The sequence below is a fragment of the Candida jiufengensis genome, assembly GCF_024610255.1.
Source record: "Candida jiufengensis strain CBS 10846 chromosome Unknown scaffold7, whole genome shotgun sequence".
NCBI classification, from domain to species: Eukaryota; Fungi; Ascomycota; class Pichiomycetes; order Serinales; family Debaryomycetaceae; genus Lodderomyces; species Lodderomyces jiufengensis.
In genome coordinates this window covers 1,038,340-1,056,793 of record NW_026261556.1, presented here as the reverse complement: position 1 = coordinate 1,056,793, position 18,454 = coordinate 1,038,340, and the positions used below count along the sequence as shown (strand labels likewise).

At 27.6% G+C, this 18,454-nt stretch overlaps 10 protein-coding genes across 10 annotated transcripts; 5 read left to right on the top strand and 5 right to left on the bottom strand. All coding sequences in view use genetic code 12, as the record gives it.

The window, feature by feature from the left end:
- Window positions 1-26: 26 nt before the first annotated feature.
- On the top strand, window positions 27-2,570 carry KGF54_001065 (uncharacterized protein; the record flags this gene model as incomplete). Its single annotated transcript, XM_051761393.1, has 1 exon — window positions 27-2,570. The coding sequence occupies one exon, from the start codon at window positions 27-29 to the stop codon at window positions 2,568-2,570; it is 2,544 nt and encodes an 847-aa protein (XP_051622279.1).
- A 1,252-nt stretch (window positions 2,571-3,822) lies between these two features.
- KGF54_001064 (uncharacterized protein) lies at window positions 3,823-7,671 on the top strand (the record flags this gene model as incomplete). The annotated part of the gene is made up of 1 exon (XM_051761392.1): window positions 3,823-7,671. One exon carries the CDS (start codon window positions 3,823-3,825, stop codon window positions 7,669-7,671), a length of 3,849 nt encoding a protein of 1,282 aa, XP_051622278.1.
- A 105-nt stretch (window positions 7,672-7,776) lies between these two features.
- On the bottom strand, window positions 7,777-8,109 carry KGF54_001063 (transcription elongation factor; the record flags this gene model as incomplete). Its single annotated transcript, XM_051761391.1, has 1 exon — window positions 7,777-8,109. One exon carries the CDS (start codon window positions 8,107-8,109, stop codon window positions 7,777-7,779), a length of 333 nt encoding a protein of 110 aa, XP_051622277.1.
- Window positions 8,110-8,281: 172 nt separating this feature from the next.
- On the top strand, window positions 8,282-9,256 carry KGF54_001062 (membrane insertase; the record flags this gene model as incomplete). Its single annotated transcript, XM_051761390.1, has 1 exon — window positions 8,282-9,256. One exon carries the CDS (start codon window positions 8,282-8,284, stop codon window positions 9,254-9,256), a length of 975 nt encoding a protein of 324 aa, XP_051622276.1.
- A 171-nt stretch (window positions 9,257-9,427) lies between these two features.
- Window positions 9,428-10,282, top strand: KGF54_001061 (uncharacterized protein; the record flags this gene model as incomplete). Its single annotated transcript, XM_051761389.1, has 1 exon — window positions 9,428-10,282. The coding sequence occupies one exon, from the start codon at window positions 9,428-9,430 to the stop codon at window positions 10,280-10,282; it is 855 nt and encodes a 284-aa protein (XP_051622275.1).
- A 57-nt stretch (window positions 10,283-10,339) lies between these two features.
- On the bottom strand, window positions 10,340-12,931 carry KGF54_001060 (glucose-induced degradation complex subunit; the record flags this gene model as incomplete). The annotated part of the gene is made up of 1 exon (XM_051761388.1): window positions 10,340-12,931. One exon carries the CDS (start codon window positions 12,929-12,931, stop codon window positions 10,340-10,342), a length of 2,592 nt encoding a protein of 863 aa, XP_051622274.1.
- Window positions 12,932-13,128: 197 nt separating this feature from the next.
- On the top strand, window positions 13,129-13,929 carry KGF54_001059 (serine/threonine protein kinase; the record flags this gene model as incomplete). Its single annotated transcript, XM_051761386.1, has 1 exon — window positions 13,129-13,929. The coding sequence occupies one exon, from the start codon at window positions 13,129-13,131 to the stop codon at window positions 13,927-13,929; it is 801 nt and encodes a 266-aa protein (XP_051622273.1).
- A 53-nt stretch (window positions 13,930-13,982) lies between these two features.
- On the bottom strand, window positions 13,983-14,732 carry KGF54_001058 (uncharacterized protein; the record flags this gene model as incomplete). Its single annotated transcript, XM_051761385.1, has 1 exon — window positions 13,983-14,732. The coding sequence occupies one exon, from the start codon at window positions 14,730-14,732 to the stop codon at window positions 13,983-13,985; it is 750 nt and encodes a 249-aa protein (XP_051622272.1).
- Window positions 14,733-14,931: 199 nt separating this feature from the next.
- On the bottom strand, window positions 14,932-15,561 carry KGF54_001057 (uncharacterized protein; the record flags this gene model as incomplete). Its single annotated transcript, XM_051761384.1, has 1 exon — window positions 14,932-15,561. One exon carries the CDS (start codon window positions 15,559-15,561, stop codon window positions 14,932-14,934), a length of 630 nt encoding a protein of 209 aa, XP_051622271.1.
- Window positions 15,562-15,973: 412 nt separating this feature from the next.
- THS1 (threonine--tRNA ligase) lies at window positions 15,974-18,284 on the bottom strand (the record flags this gene model as incomplete). The annotated part of the gene is made up of 2 exons (XM_051761383.1): window positions 15,974-16,916; window positions 16,984-18,284. The coding sequence occupies 2 exons, from the start codon at window positions 18,282-18,284 to the stop codon at window positions 15,974-15,976; spliced, it is 2,244 nt and encodes a 747-aa protein (XP_051622270.1).
- Between the last annotated feature and the right edge of the window lie 170 nt (window positions 18,285-18,454).

Here is an 18,454-nt window from a genome sequence, read left to right as displayed (position 1 = left end):
CTGGTCTCAATCAGAACTATAAAATCATGGAGCAATCAGAGAATCAAAAGGAATTACCATTATTACCAATTGAAATTATACATAAAATTATTAACTACTTAAATGTCATAAACAATGATCAATATCCTTTTCAATTTAATCATATAAACTATTTATTAAAAATACCTATTATACAAACTTATGTGGCACAAATCACTTTACCAATATTAGAAATTAATTCAAAACATTATATTAAAAAATTTTACAAAACAAATGATAATAACCTAGATGATGAACTTCATAGTAAAGTCAAGAACTTCAGGTCAAGTTATCAACTAATCAGTTTTTTAAAAAAACTAAATTATGTTCCTCATAAAATCATTTGTTCATTGAAAGATGCATTGGAGATTTTTGAATCAAATTTATTTAAAAACAACAAGACTTTGATAAATCAAATTATATTCGAAATAAGTATTGATAAAAATGACACCGTGGAAGCAATGAATAATTTTTTACAAGTGGTACCACAAATCTTCAAATTGAACATGATAGGGGGAACTCAATTACTCAATTATGAACCAGCCATATTAAACAGAGTTCAACATTTGACATGTCTTTTAAAAGATTCTAAGTTCTATTTACCAAGCCTTCCAATTAATTTACAAACTTTATCAATCTCAAATTATCAACCAGGTTTTAATGAAGTACCCAGAAACTTAACTAAAATTAGACTTGTGGATACTAATATAAATGATCTAATGTTACCAATAACTATAAAAGAAATCCAATTAGAAGATCTAAAATTAAGTCATTCAAGAGTAAATTTATCACAATACCAATATTTGAAACTGTTCACATATAAGGGGAATTTAGATAGTAAAAAAATCTTACAATTATCAAAATTTGAATTACCGACCACATTAAAAAACTTAACAATTCAATGTTCAAATATATATGGATTAGATAATTTATTAAGTCATAAAAATTTACGTAAATTGAAACTAATCGATTGTCCCAATTTATCATTATTTTTCAAATATAAATTCCCCGATAATTTGGAAGAACTTGAATTTAGTTTTATAAATTGTCAATTGAATATTCCACAAGAAGATTTTTTTGTTTCAGATTTTTTAATACCAGATGAATCCTCACCTTTACAAACTTTCAGAGATAGGTCAGGTACTTACTTGATTGTTGATCAAGATTTTAAGTTACCTCAACTGCTAAAGAAGTTGATTTTTAAAAATTTAAGTTATGTTTGTTTGTCTGTTGAAATATATTTACCAAATTTGAAAGAACTATATATAAAAAACTTATCAAACTACAGGATCGAAAAAATTCTACATAATTGTCATACAAATTTATTTAGTTTAAATAAATTAACGATTTCAAATTGTGGAATTGAAGAGATTATAGATTTGAAATTTCCTCCAAACTTAACATTTCTAGATTTATCTCAAAATAGGATAAAATTAATCAAGAATACAAACTTAAAACATCTACGAAATTTGAATACATTATCTTTTTTCAAACATTCATTTAGTTCAAATAATGATTTTGAACTTCCTTTAGGTTTAAAAGAATTGGATTTAAGTTTTGGTTATTTAAATTATTTTAACTTTGTTGAACAAAAAAATTTGATGAATGTGAATTTAAATATTAAACAAGATTTCAATTGGCAAGATTTACCTCCAAGTCTACAATTTATAAACATAATTTTTCAAGGTCAGAAGATTCACGGATCTATCCTGGAATTTACAAATTTAAAATCAATTGAATTAACATCCTGGTTCAATAAATGCAGAGTAGATGAAGAATGTTTCAAAAACTTTGAACAACTAAATAGTTTGCATGATATTTCATTTAACGGTGTAAATTTAAATAACACTGAGTTTATATTACCATCATCATTAAAAACTTTAACAATTTTACATTCAGCGCATGACAATTATTTGAATTCATTCAGTTTGAAACAATGCAAATATTTAGAGTCTTTGAAATTGAAAAATATAAATGTTGATGGTTTCAATTTTGATGATCTTTCTCCAACTTTAGAGAAGTTAGAATTAATAAATACAAAATTCAATCAAATTGCGGGCAATTTGGATCATTTGAAGAATTTACAGAAGTTGAACCTAACAAGTTCATTTAGCGAGCACTTACAACAAAATTTGACTATCCCGAACTCATTGAATATCTTGATATTGAATTACAACCAATTAGATTATGTTCTGACAATCAATAAAATCATAAATTGCAAATCATTAGAAAGTTTACATTTAATAAGAAGTACAATATCAACAAAACATTTTCAAAACTTGTCAAAAACAACTAAAAATCAATATAGTATTAATAATTTAGAATCATTCACAGAAGAAAAATACTTTAATGAATTTGGTATATCTCAAGAAATTAAAAACTTGTTTAATAATATTTTTAGATTAACTTCTATTTCAACTCCATTAAATTTTTTCATTTATGATATTTTGAAGAGTGGTCGTAATTTGAAAGACATATATTTGGTTGATACAATTGCAAACGTATTACAAACTGGATTTAATAATGATATTATTAAAGGTGAATATCAATGAAAAGGGATAGAAAGTAAGTATTTTTATAGTTGCAAATTTCACGTCATTGCATTAATTTTCAATAAAGTAAGTTTTTCGAAAGTAGCTTCCAAACTCTGCAAACTCTTTTAAAAAATAAAATACTTCATAGTTTAGTTTGGAAACTCAAGTACAAAGATATTTCAAAGTTTAGAAACTCAAGTACAAAGATATTTCAAAGTTTGGAAACTCAAGTACAAAGATATTTCAAAAGTATGGTGCAGATTAATACAGATTTTTAAATTAGTAAAATGAATATGTAAAATTGCTTTTCTTTCGAAAAAAATAAATAGAGTAAAAAAAATCAGTTATTGACCTAGAAATGACTCCATGTACTCGTAAACGAAGAAAAATCATGTTCTCAACTTCTTATACAAACTGACCGTATCCTCATACCGTTTTTAATCATTTCAGTAGAAAAAATGTCATATATGAAGGAAATTGCAGACGGGTATACTTCTCAAATCGAAAGAATAGATTAACAGGTCACGTGCACACAAGCTACCAAATACAGCACGTGAATTCAATCTCTCATCAAGTTTTATAAAAAAATTATAAACATTAAACTTGAGATATAATTTTTATTATTACAATTAACAATAAATTCAAAAGATTAAGTGGTTGCAAAAAATTAAATTTGAAACATGAATATTTGCAACCAATTATGTTGGATTATGTTGATCAAATTAATCTGCATTCAATTATTATTACCATATATTAATAAATTGATTATTTTTATTTATCGCTCATGTGGTGTGCTCATTCCTACACTCTTAAATTATACATTACTTCAACTAATGCAATCCCAAAATTAAACAAATATAATGTTATTATTTGATTTTATAAAATTCATTGATTGATATTGATGTTTTTTCTTTAAATTTGAATCTCTTTAAAATTTTCAAAATTTAAATTTATTAACTATGTATCAGGTAGCGTGTATTAACCAATTTTACTTTGAATAATAAAATTAAAATAATAATTATTAAACTAAACAGTAGAGAGATTTTAATAAATATATACATTGAAATTCATTTATTAGTATATCCATTTATACCACTATCGAAGTCATTTTAAATTCATCAAATCTACATCATTGTTCAGAAAGAGTTGTTGATATAGAACATTTATTTTGGGTTGATAATTTAGGTTGCAATAATTTTAAACATTGTCTCTCTCAATCAACAAACATTTATAATTTAATCAATATTTTCTACACAATTTATCTCATTGAATGGCTAGAAGTTCAAGAACAATTGCATCATCAGATGAAGATTATTCAGGTGATGAAGGAGATGAAACAAAACCATCAAATAATAGTCCAATAGATGATACAGAACAAGAAAATGGGGCCAATAATGGAGAAGTAACAAATAATGAAGAACCTGCAATTGATGAAGAGGAGGATCCATTTGGTGGACCATCATCTCCCGAAAAAGATGATGATAGCGAGGATTATCAAGAATCCGATGGAGAAATAAAACAACGAAGAAAAAGAGTGAAAAATAATAGAGGTAGAAATAATAATAGATCTAAAAAAATAAAACTAGAATCTGATGATGAAGAATTTAGAGCCGACGATGGTGATTCAGGTGATGATGAAGATGATTTGGTACTATCAGATGACGAATTCGTTGAAAAAAGAAAGAAACCAGATAATTTTATTATTGATGATGAACCAGATTGGGATGATAATGAAGATGATTACGGAAGTAAACCTAAAAGGAAAAGAGGACGTAAAAAGAAAGAAAGATCAGTTTCAATAGAACCTAGAAGAACAACAAGATCAGGTCGATTTTTGGAAGAAGAGGACGTTCTGACTGTAATAGGTAATGATACTAGGGATGAGGAAGGTGAAGTTGATGATATCCAAAAGGAAATTGCTGATTTATATGATTCATCACCAATGCATGAATCTGAACCTTCACAACATAAATTACGTCAAAGAACAAAAGTTGATTATACGATCCCACCTCCAATAAATAATGAGCTTTTCACTGAAAGACCAAGTACTCCAACAAATATACGTGGTAGAAGAGGAAGGCCAGCAGTTTCAAAACCAAATGAATTTCGTAAAATACTATATCCAACCGCAGGACCATTTGGTGGAAGTGATGTAATATCATTGTTTGGAACAAATATACCTCCAGGAGGAATACCATTACCTGGTTTAACAAATACAAACAATTTAACTGCTATAGGACAAAATGTAAGTGATTCAGATACTTCAGAAGATGAGATTGCCCCCATGAATGGAGAAGCAACAGTTAGTAAAAAGCAACCGAAAGTCAACAAATCTAATGAAGGTAATTTGATTACTGGTGGTAGTGATGATAAAAAGAAGAATAAAAACAATCTTAGTGATACAGATCCTTTAGGTGTTGACATGAATATTGATTTTTCAGTTGTTGGTGGTTTAGATAATTATATTAATCAATTAAAAGAAATGGTGGCATTACCACTTCTATATCCTGAATTATATCAAAATTTTGCAATAACGCCACCAAGAGGTGTTTTATTTCATGGTCCTCCTGGTACAGGTAAAACATTAATGGCTAGAGCCTTAGCTGCTAGCTGTTCAACATCAGAGCGTAAGATTACATTTTTCATGAGAAAAGGTGCTGATTGTTTAAGTAAATGGGTTGGAGAAGCTGAAAGACAATTAAGATTATTATTTGAAGAAGCTAAAAATCAACAACCTTCAATTATTTTCTTTGATGAAATCGATGGATTGGCTCCTGTAAGATCTTCAAAACAAGAACAAATTCATGCAAGTATAGTATCAACCTTATTAGCTTTAATGGATGGTATGGATAATAGAGGTCAAGTCATTGTTATTGGAGCTACTAATAGACCTGATGCCATTGATCCAGCTTTGAGAAGACCTGGTAGGTTTGATAGAGAATTTTATTTCCCACTTCCAGACATTAATTCAAGAAAAGAAATCTTGAAAATTCATACTAAAAAATGGACTCCACCATTGGCTGATGCTTTCGTTGAAAACCTTGCTGAATTAACAAAAGGTTATGGTGGTGCTGATTTACGTGCATTATGTACAGAAGCTGCATTAAATAGTATTCAAAGAAAATATCCACAAATTTATGAAACTAATCATAAATTAGCAGTTCATCCCGAAAAAGTGAAAGTTATTGCTAAAGATTTCATGAAAGCATTAGATAAAATAGTTCCATCAAGTGCAAGATCAACTTCATCTGGCTCTTCTCCTTTACCCGAGCATTTAAAACCATTATTAGAATCAAGTTACGAAAACATTATTACAAAATTGATTGATTTGATTCCTAATTCTGTTCATGTCCCTGGACGTCAAAAACTAACAGCATTAGAGGAAGCCAAGTACATCGATCCAACTACAAAAGATGCAGATGGTGGATTTGCAAAACAACAATTGTTGAAAGATTTAGAAAATTCTAGAGTATGTAGACCTCAGTTATTAGTTAGTGGTAATGATGGAAATGGTCAACAATACTTGAGTGCTGCCGTTCTTAATTATTTAGAAGGATTTCAAGTTCAATCATTGGATTTGGGTACAATGTTTGGTGATTCTACCAGAACACCAGAACTGACAATTATACAAACATTTATAGAAGCAAGAAGACATCAACCAGCTATTATATTAATACCGACAATAGACGTTTGGTTTCAAATACTACCAGAATCTGCACAAGCAACATTATCAAGTTTACTTCGTGGATTAAAAAGTAGCGAAAAAATTTTATTATTAGGTTTTGCTGAAACAACGTTAGAGAATTTAGACGATAGAATTAAATTTTTATTTGGATTTGGAAGTACTCGAAACAATATATTGTTGGAAAATCCTACCAAAAATGAAAGATCGAACTATTTCCAAACATTATGGAAGACTATAGAAATGAAACCTTATGAATTTATCAATGATATTCAAAATAGACCAAAAAGAAAACTAAAAGAGTTGAGAATTGTTGAACCAGAAAAAAATCCAAACAGTGAAGAAATGACGAAGAAAAAAATCAAAGAACAGGAATATCAAGATACTAAATTGAAAAATGTACTTAAAATAAAGTTAGCAAGTTTAATGGATTTATTTAAAGTCAGATATAAACGATTCAAAAAGCCAATAATTGATGAAAACTTCTTATTTCATTTATTCGATCCAGAAATTTTAAATAATCCTTTAAATAATTATCAAGTTCAATACGTGAAATCAGACGATCCAAGTAAAGAGCATATGATCAAAGAATTGGCCACCGGTAAATATTACTACAATATGGATCTTGATACAATAGAAGAAAGATTATGGAATGGATTTTATAGTGAACCAAAACAATTCTTAAAAGATTTGAAATTAATATTAAAAGATTCAATAACTTCAGGTGATAGAGAAAGGCTTTTGAAAGCTAATGAAATGATTACAAATGCCCAGTTTGGTATTGATGATTTCTCTACACCTGAATTTTTAAAAGCTTGTAAAGAAGTTCGAGAAAGAGATTTAATTAAACAAGACAAATTATTGAAAGAACATGGTGAATTAAAGAAGCAATTGGAGAATCAACCTCCAATTATAATGGATTTGGATGAGCCCATCACTACTTCAAATGGTTCGACTGCTGTAAACAACAATGCCACTACGGGTCAAACTACACAAAATGGTACATTAGAAGCTCCAATTGCATTAGGTCCTATGAACAACCCCAACAATTCTATGGACTTATTAGGAAAAGATAGTAAGCCAGCTAAAGATGAAGATATAGTGATGAAAGAAGCAGTACAAGAATCAATTAAAGAACCAATCCAAGAACCGATACATGAATTACTTCAAGAGCAAATTATTCCAGAAGAAGATCAAGAATCTGACTCAGAAGAAGAAGAAAGTTTAGACATTGATAAAACAAAACAAATTATAATTAATAAACCTCATTTAACAGACTTGGAACATAAATTAATCAAAGCTACAAAAGATTTCACCATAGATAGATTAGAAATGATAATGGCAAGATTAATGGACATTGTTTGGAAAGATAGGAATGATTGGGACAAAACTTCAACTTTACAGAACCTTGACAAATTAATATCCTCACTTGTGTAATATTGTATATTTAAAAGTATAAATGCAAAGGAAATTGAGATAAAGGAAGCATTATCGACTATTTTTATGTAATACACCACCCACCCATATAGCTTCTTTAATTTATTAATCTTCTGCACTTCCATCTCTTGGTCTATAAATAATACTTTGTTCTTCCAACTCTTCAACAATCATTGGAGGTAGTTTACCATTAACTTTTACAGCATATAATCCAGGAGCAAAACTATCAATTCTTAGCCACTTCGCTACCCATGAACCTTTATTAGCTTCTCCTAATGCAACTAAACCTTCAAAAGATGGTGATGTACATTGTGTTACATTTCCTGATTCCGTATAATGTAATAATGATTCACAATTTGGACAGCCATCTACCTGAAATCTTTTCATTGGTTGTATGATCCCACATAACATGCATGCTCTTTCCGATCTCGTTGACATTTTGGAATGTGATTATGTGAATGGTTTTGATCGTGTAAGTGATAAGTAAGAAATAAAATTGATGTTTGAACTTTCAAATTTTTGTAACTGTTTCGTTTATTTTTTTTCAGTCTAGATATATAAATTTCAATATTTCAGACCATACCGTTCAATGAAACAAGATTACTAGGTGATGTTTATAAGGAGTAGTAATCATCGAATAATAAATGCAATAACTAGATCAACATCAATTTATAAAAGTCATCTACAAATACGGCAGTTTTCAGTGGATCATAATTTAATAATATCAACTTTCACACAATCATTTGAAAATTTACATGCATATACTGGAATACCATGGTGGGCTTTGATACCAATCACAACCTTTAGTTTAAGATCAATATGGACGTTACCTTTAGCGATTATGCAGCGAAAACGTATACAAAAACAAAGTGCGTTAAAACCAATAATCAGTGCTATGGGACCAATTTTAAGAATGAATTTAGCTAAAAAAGTATCAAATGCCAAAAAAGTCATACAAAATCCCAAAAGTGATGAAGTTACAAGAGCAAGTCTATCTCCAGTGTCCAATATGACTTATGAACAAATCTTATTACTAAGTACAAAGGAAACAAGAAAACGTCAAAAACAAATATTTAAAAAATATGATGTACAATTATGGAAAAATTTCATTTTACCAGTTTTCCAAATTCCTTTGTGGATTATCATGTCTATAACAATGAGAGATTTAAGTGGTTGGTCATCATGGGATAATTTACATAATAAAGCATTAGATCCATCTTTGTACACCGAAGGATGTTTATGGTTTCAAGATTTAGCTGTTGCCGATCCATCACATCTATTTCCTGTAATTTTGGGTGTTATATCATTATGTAATGTTGAATGGACTTTTAAGACTTTAGATTTGGCAAGATTAACTCAAAAATTAAAATATAGACCAACTTTAACTGATGCAGTAGCTAATTTTTCAAGATTATCAATTGTGTTTATGATGGCTATATCAATTCATGCACCAGCTGCATTACTTTTGTATTGGATTAGTTCACAATTTTTTTCATTAATTCAAAATATCATTATGGACTTGAAATTTCCAATCAGCTATTCACCTAAAAAAAGATTTGGATGGGAAAAATCAACATATGAATAAACTGTCGATAGCTATGTATATAATTTATACATGTAAATATATTTACATTTCATCTTGTAATTATTCTAATTGTATTGTATCATGTACTAGTTAAAAGGACGCGTTTAATTACCACTTAAATATTTATCTTATTTTGCATCAATTCAATTCCAAATTTACTGTCAATAACTCATGAGTATAGATCATATAATTAAAGCAAAAGATATACTATATAAAGACATTATTAAAGAGTTATCTGATCAATCATCAAAAAAGTTTGATAATAACACAAAGACTTTAGAACAATTAGATTATTGGAAAGATAATGAATTACAAGATATCGTAAAAACAAGATACAATCCCAAAGATCAAACTACTTATTTGACCAAAAATGAAGTTGTAAATTTAATGGACTGGAAGTTGAGTAAAGGAAAATTTAGACCACAATTGCCCAAATTAATAAGATCAAACTCGGAGAAAGATGTGGAACAGTTCACAAAGGATGGGTTCAGAATATTTTTACAATATAGCCAATCACTCCCCAAAGACTTTACATGGATTAAAGCGTCAATTGAAGATCGAGAAGAATATTCAAAAGTTCTAAAATCATCAATGAAAGAGTTGTGTAAATTAAAGGGTGTTGGACCAGCAACTGCAAGTCTACTATTAACTTGTTTGTTTAAAATTAATGAAAAAATAACACCACCATTCTTCAGTGATGAAGCGTTCATGTATTATGTGATTGATCCATCAAGACCTAACACAAGTATCAAATATAATGTTAAAGAATATTTGGAGGAATATATTCCTATTTTATTGAAAATATTAAGGGAGGCAGAGACACCAGTAAAATTTATTGATCTTGAAAAAGGTGGGTGGGCTTTAAAATATTACAGCTTACATGACGATGATATTTTAATTAGTATAACAAATCCATTTGGTGAAGATGAGAAAGATTGGGATAAATTGAAAGTGAAATTTGAAGATGAAGAAAAGGAAATAACGAAAGATACGAAACCTTTGAAAAAGAAAAGAAAGACAAAATAATAACTAAAAAGTTTCATTATTATATCATTAAACTTATATGGAAAAAAATATATCCATTTACTCCATATAATCCTTTTCCACATTCATCAATACAAAATCATCACTATTATCACTTTTAACCAATTTTGACAAATTTTGATCGACTTTTTCAAATATTTTTTGTAAATTTGATTTTGATCCAAATCCATTTAAACTTAAAATAGCCGAGTTAATCAATTCAAAAGTTTTGTTGTATTGCAAGTCGAAATTTTTTAATAATAATTTTGCTTTGGGTAAATTGTTAAGATCTTGTTTCAGTTGAATTAATAGTAATGATGATAACTCATTTATTTCATCTTGTCTAGTTGAATTATTTGAGAATTCTTTCAACAATTGATTTCTTTGACTGATTGCTTTCTTCAAGATATCTTGTTCATTATCAGTAAATTCAAACTCAAAATTATCATGTAATTGTAATTTTCTATTCAAATAATTTTTCAACATAAACATGAAATTTAATTTCTTGATCTCAAATTTTGCATCTTTGCCAATATCTTGATTTTTGAAAATACTTGAGGTGTATTTTGATTCGATATATGGAATAATTCTATCAAATTTATTTTCTTGCATCAATTTTTTAATATGTTGTCTTTCTTTCGCGTTACTTTTTTCAAGAATTGCTTCATTGATTTCTTGATTTGTGTCTTCAGTGGTGGTTGGATCAGAAACAACTTGTAAATCCTTCAAATCCGAGTTGAAAGCTTTAAAAGCATTGATATATCCCCTTTGAACCAAATAACCTTTGATAAGTTTATTCATTAGTATTGGATTTTCATTTGGATTTAATAATGAATTTTCAATTTTGATAGATTCATCATTTGCATTATTAATATTACTCCCTTGACTCTTGATTCTTTCTAATAACGATAAGTAAGTGGTTTTATGATTTTCATTCTTGAAATTATCCACATAATTATTAATATTATATTTAAATTCCTTGAAACCCAAGTTTGTAGTAATTTTACATGTACTTGGCTCTTCCTTAAGATCATACAGAAGATCTTTATCGTTCAATTTGAACCCTAACATTGGATATAATTCAACACCTTTTACCAAATCTTTTGATGAATTTTCAAATAAGTCATTTGAGCTTGAATGAGCTGATGCCATTTCTTTTTCATTTATAATTTTAGTCAATACCCCATTCAAAGTAATAAACATCGTCTTGTTAACAAAATTTATACCACAACCAATGACATCTGTTTTATAAATTCTTTTCATAGATTTATCTTCTAACAATTTAGTTTTAAACGGTACTCCAAGATCCAATTTTCCTGAGTCAAGATCCGCTTGGTTATTTCTAATAGCTGTGCTTAATCTTCTATTCATATTCAATATTTGAGTTCTAGCTTGTGATTCTGAACCTTTTATAGAGTTATAGAATGATGAATCAGCAAAATTTACAGCAAAACTTCCTTTGAACTCACCTGGTTTAGTGTTCAACAAAACTTTTAAATCAGAACTTGAAAATCCTTCTGTAGATTCATCATGTTGTATATCATTCTTTATTTTTTCTAAATCTATGAAACTTGAATGAGTTATTGCAGAATTCAGAATCTTGACTGAGTCGTACGTTATAAATCTTTTTGTGAAACCTGCTAAAAGTTCTAAAGTTGAATTCGAACTTATTGACAAATCATTCATACAAATAATTGACTTATAATTAGTTGATTGAGTTAATTTTTGTTCAACTTCTATTTCGTAATAAAATATACCAGCTGAAGATTTAATCGAATTATCTGTTATAAAATTATAATATCTGTTTTTAAATTCATCGATGGAGCTATTGCTATTCTCAAAGAATGAGGAACCAGCCTTCAATTCAATCGTGGAATAACCTGAAGAATTATCTATTTCAAGGTTCCAATTGTCCTTTATGTATTTTAAATATTTAGACGGTATCAACGGAGTCCAATTTAACGGTAAATGATATTGAAAGTCATTATCTTTGCCAAATGTTACATAGCTAGGTTGATAATTCAACTTATACTTGTAATAAACATCGTTATACTTCAATAACTCCTTCAACGATGAGTTACAGAAATTTTTATATGTTGGGTCCTTCTCATACTTTGTTCTAGTTTCATCATTATATTTATATAAATTTTTGAAACCGATTTCTCCTACTTCTTCAGATGCAAAAATGGTTTGTGGCGTGATTGTATCAAGTAGTGAATCCCTAGTCAATGGAGCTGTTGTACTTCTACTACTTTCAGACTCAGAATCAGGTCTAGTTTCTTCTAGTAATCTTGATTTAAATATTTCAAAAGTTTCAAATATATATTTATCATCAAATTTATTAAATTCCATTGGATTTACTCCTAAAATTCCTAATATACTTAGTTTGTATAGTATTTTTTCTTTTATAAGTTGATTTAGAATGGGATTATCTGAAAATGAATATTTATCTTTAGTATTAGTAGTGTTGTTATCATTAGATTTTGGTTGAGGTTTATAAAAATATGGGGAATCATTCGTTATTACATTATTTTCACTTAATTGTGGGTTATTTTCAAACAATGTTCTTTGTAATTGAGATCCTTCATATGTATCAAGTAGATAGGGAGGTATCACGTATATAGATTCTGAAGATGATGCTTTGATTGTCATAATATCAATTAAATAAAAGGTGATCGATTGATTGATTGTAAATTGAAATATTTGGTTGTAAAAAAAAATAATCTAATCAATTCAATTTTGTGTACAGTTTAAAATATTCGAGAGGCAGATTATAGACTAACAGATCTTATAAGTTTCAAATTTAAAAGTTGACTTATCAACTCAGGCTTTAAAATTAAGTAAATACAATGACTGAAAAGATAATACTACAGGTTCAGAAGCATTTACCAAACATCGATCTAGATATAATATCACAAGGTGCAGAAGCATTGGTTTTCCAAACTAAAACTCATCCATATTGTTCAAATCCATATTTAAAAAATAATCAAAAATTTATAATAAAATTTAGACCATCAAAACCTTATAGACATCCTAAAATTGATTTTCAAATTACAAAATCTCGTACAATTGGAGAAGCAAAATTTATATATAAATTAAATAAATTAGGTTTACCTAGTCCATCTTTAATATCTTGTGATTTTAATAATGGTATTATATGGATGGAAAATTTAGGTATAAATTTACCAAATGGTAATGTAAGTTCATTCAAGAATTGGCTATGGTATTTGGAGAAAAATGAATCAATTGAAGATTGCACTAGTGCAGAAGTTGAGGAAGTTTGTTTTAAGGTGGGGCAACTAATTGGTAAATTACATTTGAATGAAATGATTCATGGTGATTTGACAACTTCAAATATCATCTTAACTGATGATTCAAATAAATGGGACCCTGCATTAATTGATTTTGGGTTATCTACGTTTTCGGGATTAGCTGAAGATAAAGCTGTTGATCTATATGTATTAGAAAGAGCTATAACGAGTACACATTCAGTTTTTGCAGAAAAATATAATAGTTGGTTACTAGAAGGTTATAAATCAGCTCATGAATTGAAAGAGTTCAAGAAAATTGGCAAAAAGAAATACGATGAAACCATAAAAAGATTAGAGGATGTTAGACTAAGAGGTAGAAAAAGAAGTATGTTAGGATAGAATGTAATATATAAATACTTTTGATGAATTTATTGTTTTAATTTTTTCAATAATTACTTACGGTCATCGCTTATATCAAACCCGTTGGCTAACCTAATCTTATCCCAGTGAGATAAATTTTCGTGATCATCAATTGAACTACTATTTAGATCATCAATGTTCTCAAAATTATTCTTATGGGTGTTGTCTTTCCAACTCTGTTCCTTATAAACTTCAGGATTAAAATTTACAGTATTAAATTTTTTACTTTTATCTTCATCAGCTTTTGTTTCAATTGGTTGTTTTAATCTTGGATCAACTTTTATAGATCTTGGATCTTTTAATTTAAAACTTGGATCTTTTGAAGATTTTAAATAATAAAAATAAAAAGCAGGAACAGTTTGCCAATCCATATATTTCCATGCATTTAATTGTTTATCATTTAAATCACCTTTTGATAATACATTATTAAAAGTTTGTTTTTGAACGAATGAGCTAACAAACATCATAGTACCTAACCCAATGAAAAATGATAAAAATGGTTTTTGAATGAATGATAATTTAGTTGGAGTTTGTTTCTTAATAAATTTGTAGTACACAGTTGGCGTAAGTAACCCAATCATACCTCCTGAGTATCCATATATATTATTCTTTACTAGTATTGATTGTAATTCATCTTTTAACTTTATACGATCTTGTTCTAATAAATCTTTATCTGCATTATAAAAATCAATTGATGCTTGGAATTGTTTTGGTGATAGCTTAGTTTGTAAATAACTTTTCTCTTCACTAGTGGATGTCTGATTAGGAGCTGGATCAGTCATAATTTGAAAAGGATACTATTATTGAAAACAAATGATTTAAAATGTATCAAATATTTTTTTGTCAGATTATATTTCCGTTAAGTGGTAATTTACAAAAACTAAGGTATGTAATAAGAGCAAACAAGCAGATTAAATTACAACCAGTAGATTTACTACTTTAAAATTATGATTTAGATTATATTAATATTTAGCATATTAATTATTTTTGTGGAGTTGAAACATCAAAACCATGATGTAATTTAACTTTATCCCAAACTCCTAAATCATGTTTACCACCTTTATTATCTTGTTTACCTAAACCAACAGCTCCAACATAATGTTGAGGTTGAGTTTGATCAATTTCAGCTTCATTAGAACAAGTTCTTGGATCTCTTATTATAAACATTGGATTTAAACTTGTTCTAGTATAATATAAAGTAAACATTCCTAAATTTTGATAATCCATTGCTTGCCAAACGTCATAAACATTTTTATTCGGGAAATCATTTTTATGGTTTTTATATTTATTATAATAATATTTAGTTGATAAATTATTACTAATAATTAAAGCACCAAAACCAATACATAATGATAAAAATGGACTTTGAATTAAAAAAAATGGATTTGGTGGTGGAATTTTTCTAATTCTATAATATAATGAAGGACCAAAGAAACCAAACATACCAGTTGTATATCCAATTAAATTTGATTTTAAAGCTATACTTTGTAATTGAACAGCTAAATCAACTCTATCCTTATGATTTAATTTTTGATCAGCTTCATAAAAATTAATACATTTTTGAAATTGATCTGGAGTTAATATATTTTGTAAAGGATTTGAAGTAGCCATTTTTTAAATTTTATTTATTTGATTAATGAATTGATATAATTGAATTGATGAAGAAAACTATTCTAAATTTCAAAGAATTGACAGTAGATAGATATATATATAATTTGTACATCTTTTTATACTAATTTTAAATTATATTCTATTAACCTTCTTCTTTACTCTATAATAGTATAATAGTTACAAAATTAATTAATTAAAATTACGTAATATTATATTATTGCTTTAAAATTAAAAAAATTTAAAAAGTTTCATATTTCCATAAATTCTACTAAATTCTACCAATTTAAGTAAAGTAAACAGTACTATAATGTTTCAAATAGATGATAATAAATTTATATTCCTTAATGAATACATTTTTTCTAATCTTCTATAGAACATATGATTAATGAATTATAAAAAAATCAGATCATTATTATAATTTATTATCACCTCTTTTTTCTTCTCTTAATTTTATTAACAGTTTAATAACATCATCAACATTTAACATAGCATTTTTACCTTGTTCTTCAGGTATATCTCTATTTCTAACATTTACTCCATAATTATCTTGTTCTTCTTGACCAACAATGAAAATAAAATTGTATTTATACATTTGACCAGTTCTAACTTTTTTTGGTAAAGTATTACCACTTATATCAATATCACAATAAAACATTTCATCATTAAATATTTGTTTTAATTTTTCACCATATTCATAAAATTTAGGTCCAATTGGTACTATTAATATTTGTCTTGGTGATAACCAAAATGGCCATTTACCTTTATAATGTTCTGTTAATATAGCAGTCATTCTTTCAACTGATCCTAATATAGCTCTATGAATCATAACTGGTCTTGCAACACCTTGTTCTTCTCCAGAACTATATTCTAAATCAAATCTACTTGGTAATTGGAAATCTAATTGTATAGTAGCACATTGAAACCATCTTTTTAATGCATCACTAATCATAATATCAATTTTTGGACCATAAAAAGCACCATCACCAGGATTTAATTCCCATTTATTTTTACCTAAAAATTCATCTAATGCTTTAGCTAATTTCTCTTCAGCAGTATTCCAAGTATCTATATCACCAACAAATTTTTCAGGTCTTGTTGATAATTCCATTTTAAATTCAAATCCAAATATTCCATACATTTTTTTTAATAAATCAAATACTCCAGCAATTTCAGTACCAATTTGATCAGGAGTACAAAATATATGAGCATCATCTTGTTGAAATCTACGTACTCTTGTTAAACCAGATAATGCACCAGAAAATTCATTTCTATGAATTACACCAAAATCAGCAACACGCCATGGTAATTCTCTATATGATCTTTCTCTTGATTTGAATAAAACACAATGTCCAGGACTATAAATAATTAAAGTTAGTATTTTGTATGATAAAATACAGATAAGTAAGAATTTTAAAAACATACCAATTCATTGGCTTTAAACCAAAAGTTTCTTTTTCAACTTCAAATGAAAACATATTTTCACTATAATTTTGCCAATGACCTGAAGTTTCCCATAATTTAGTTGAATACATATTTGGAGTAATAACTTCTTCATAACCTCTTTTTCTATATTCATATCTTAAAGTATCAATTAAAGTATTATAAATTCTTGTACCATGAGGTAACCACATTGCAGAACCAGGTGACATTTCACTAAAGAAAAACAATTCTTGTTCTTTACCTATTTTTCTATGATCTCTTTCTGCTGCTTCTTTTAAAAATTGTAAATGTTCAGTCATTAATTTCTTATCAGGGAATGATACACCATAAATTCTTTGTAATGAATCATTTTTAGAATCACCCAAGAAATATGAACTTGAATTTTTTAAAATTTTAAAAGCTTTAATTCTACCAGAATGTGGAATATGAGGTCCAACACATAAATCAATTAATGGACCACATCTATATACAGTGGTTGAAGTACCATCTGGAATTTTATCTGAAATAAATTGTACTTTATATTTATTATATTCAAACATTTTTAATAAATCTTCTTTTGTCATTTCTAATCTTTCAAATCTTTGTTTTTCTTTTATTGATTTTGTTGCAATAGTTTTTAAATTCAGATAATCACTTTCAACTACAAATTGAGTACCATCTTTTATAGACATATCATAAAAAAATCCATCATCTGTTGGAGGTCCATGAGATAAATGACAACCATAATGACATTCACATGATTCTCCTAAAATATGTGCAGAAGAATGCCAAAATACTGCTTTACCTTCTGGATGTTCAAAATCTAAAAATTCTAAACTAACTTCTTCATCTTCTAATGGTCTTGGCATATCCCATAATTTTCCATTAACTTTTGATATAACTTGTCTTTCAGCAAATGATTTACCAATTTGATTTGCAATATCTAATGGGGAAGTTTCAAATGATATACCTTCCTTTACGGTACCATCTTTTAAAGTAATTTTTATTGAAGTTCTTGGTTTTTTGGCAATTTCTTCATCATATTTTAATTTTAATTCATCAAATAATTTAATTCTATCCTCTAAAAATTTAGGTTGTGGATCTAAATATAATGATGAATTTCCATTACTTGCTCCGGATGATTTTTTGTCTTTCTTTTTACCTTGTTGCTGTTTTTGTTGTTGTTGTTTTGATTGATCTTTAGCTTTTGAAACTTGATCATTTTGAACAGGTTGTTTATCTTGATTCGAGGAATTTTTATCTTCAACAGATAATTTTTCAACTTGATCAGCAACTCCAGACATTTTGTATTATCAAACTTTAGAAATTAAAATGTTCAATCGAAAATAATCTCGAGATTGTTATTGAAGTTTATATAAATCTTATTTTACTTGTACTTTTTGACTCATTTTTTTTTTTTCTGATTTTTCAAATTTTTGTTTTGTTTCACTAAAAAGAGAATTGTAAGTTTAAT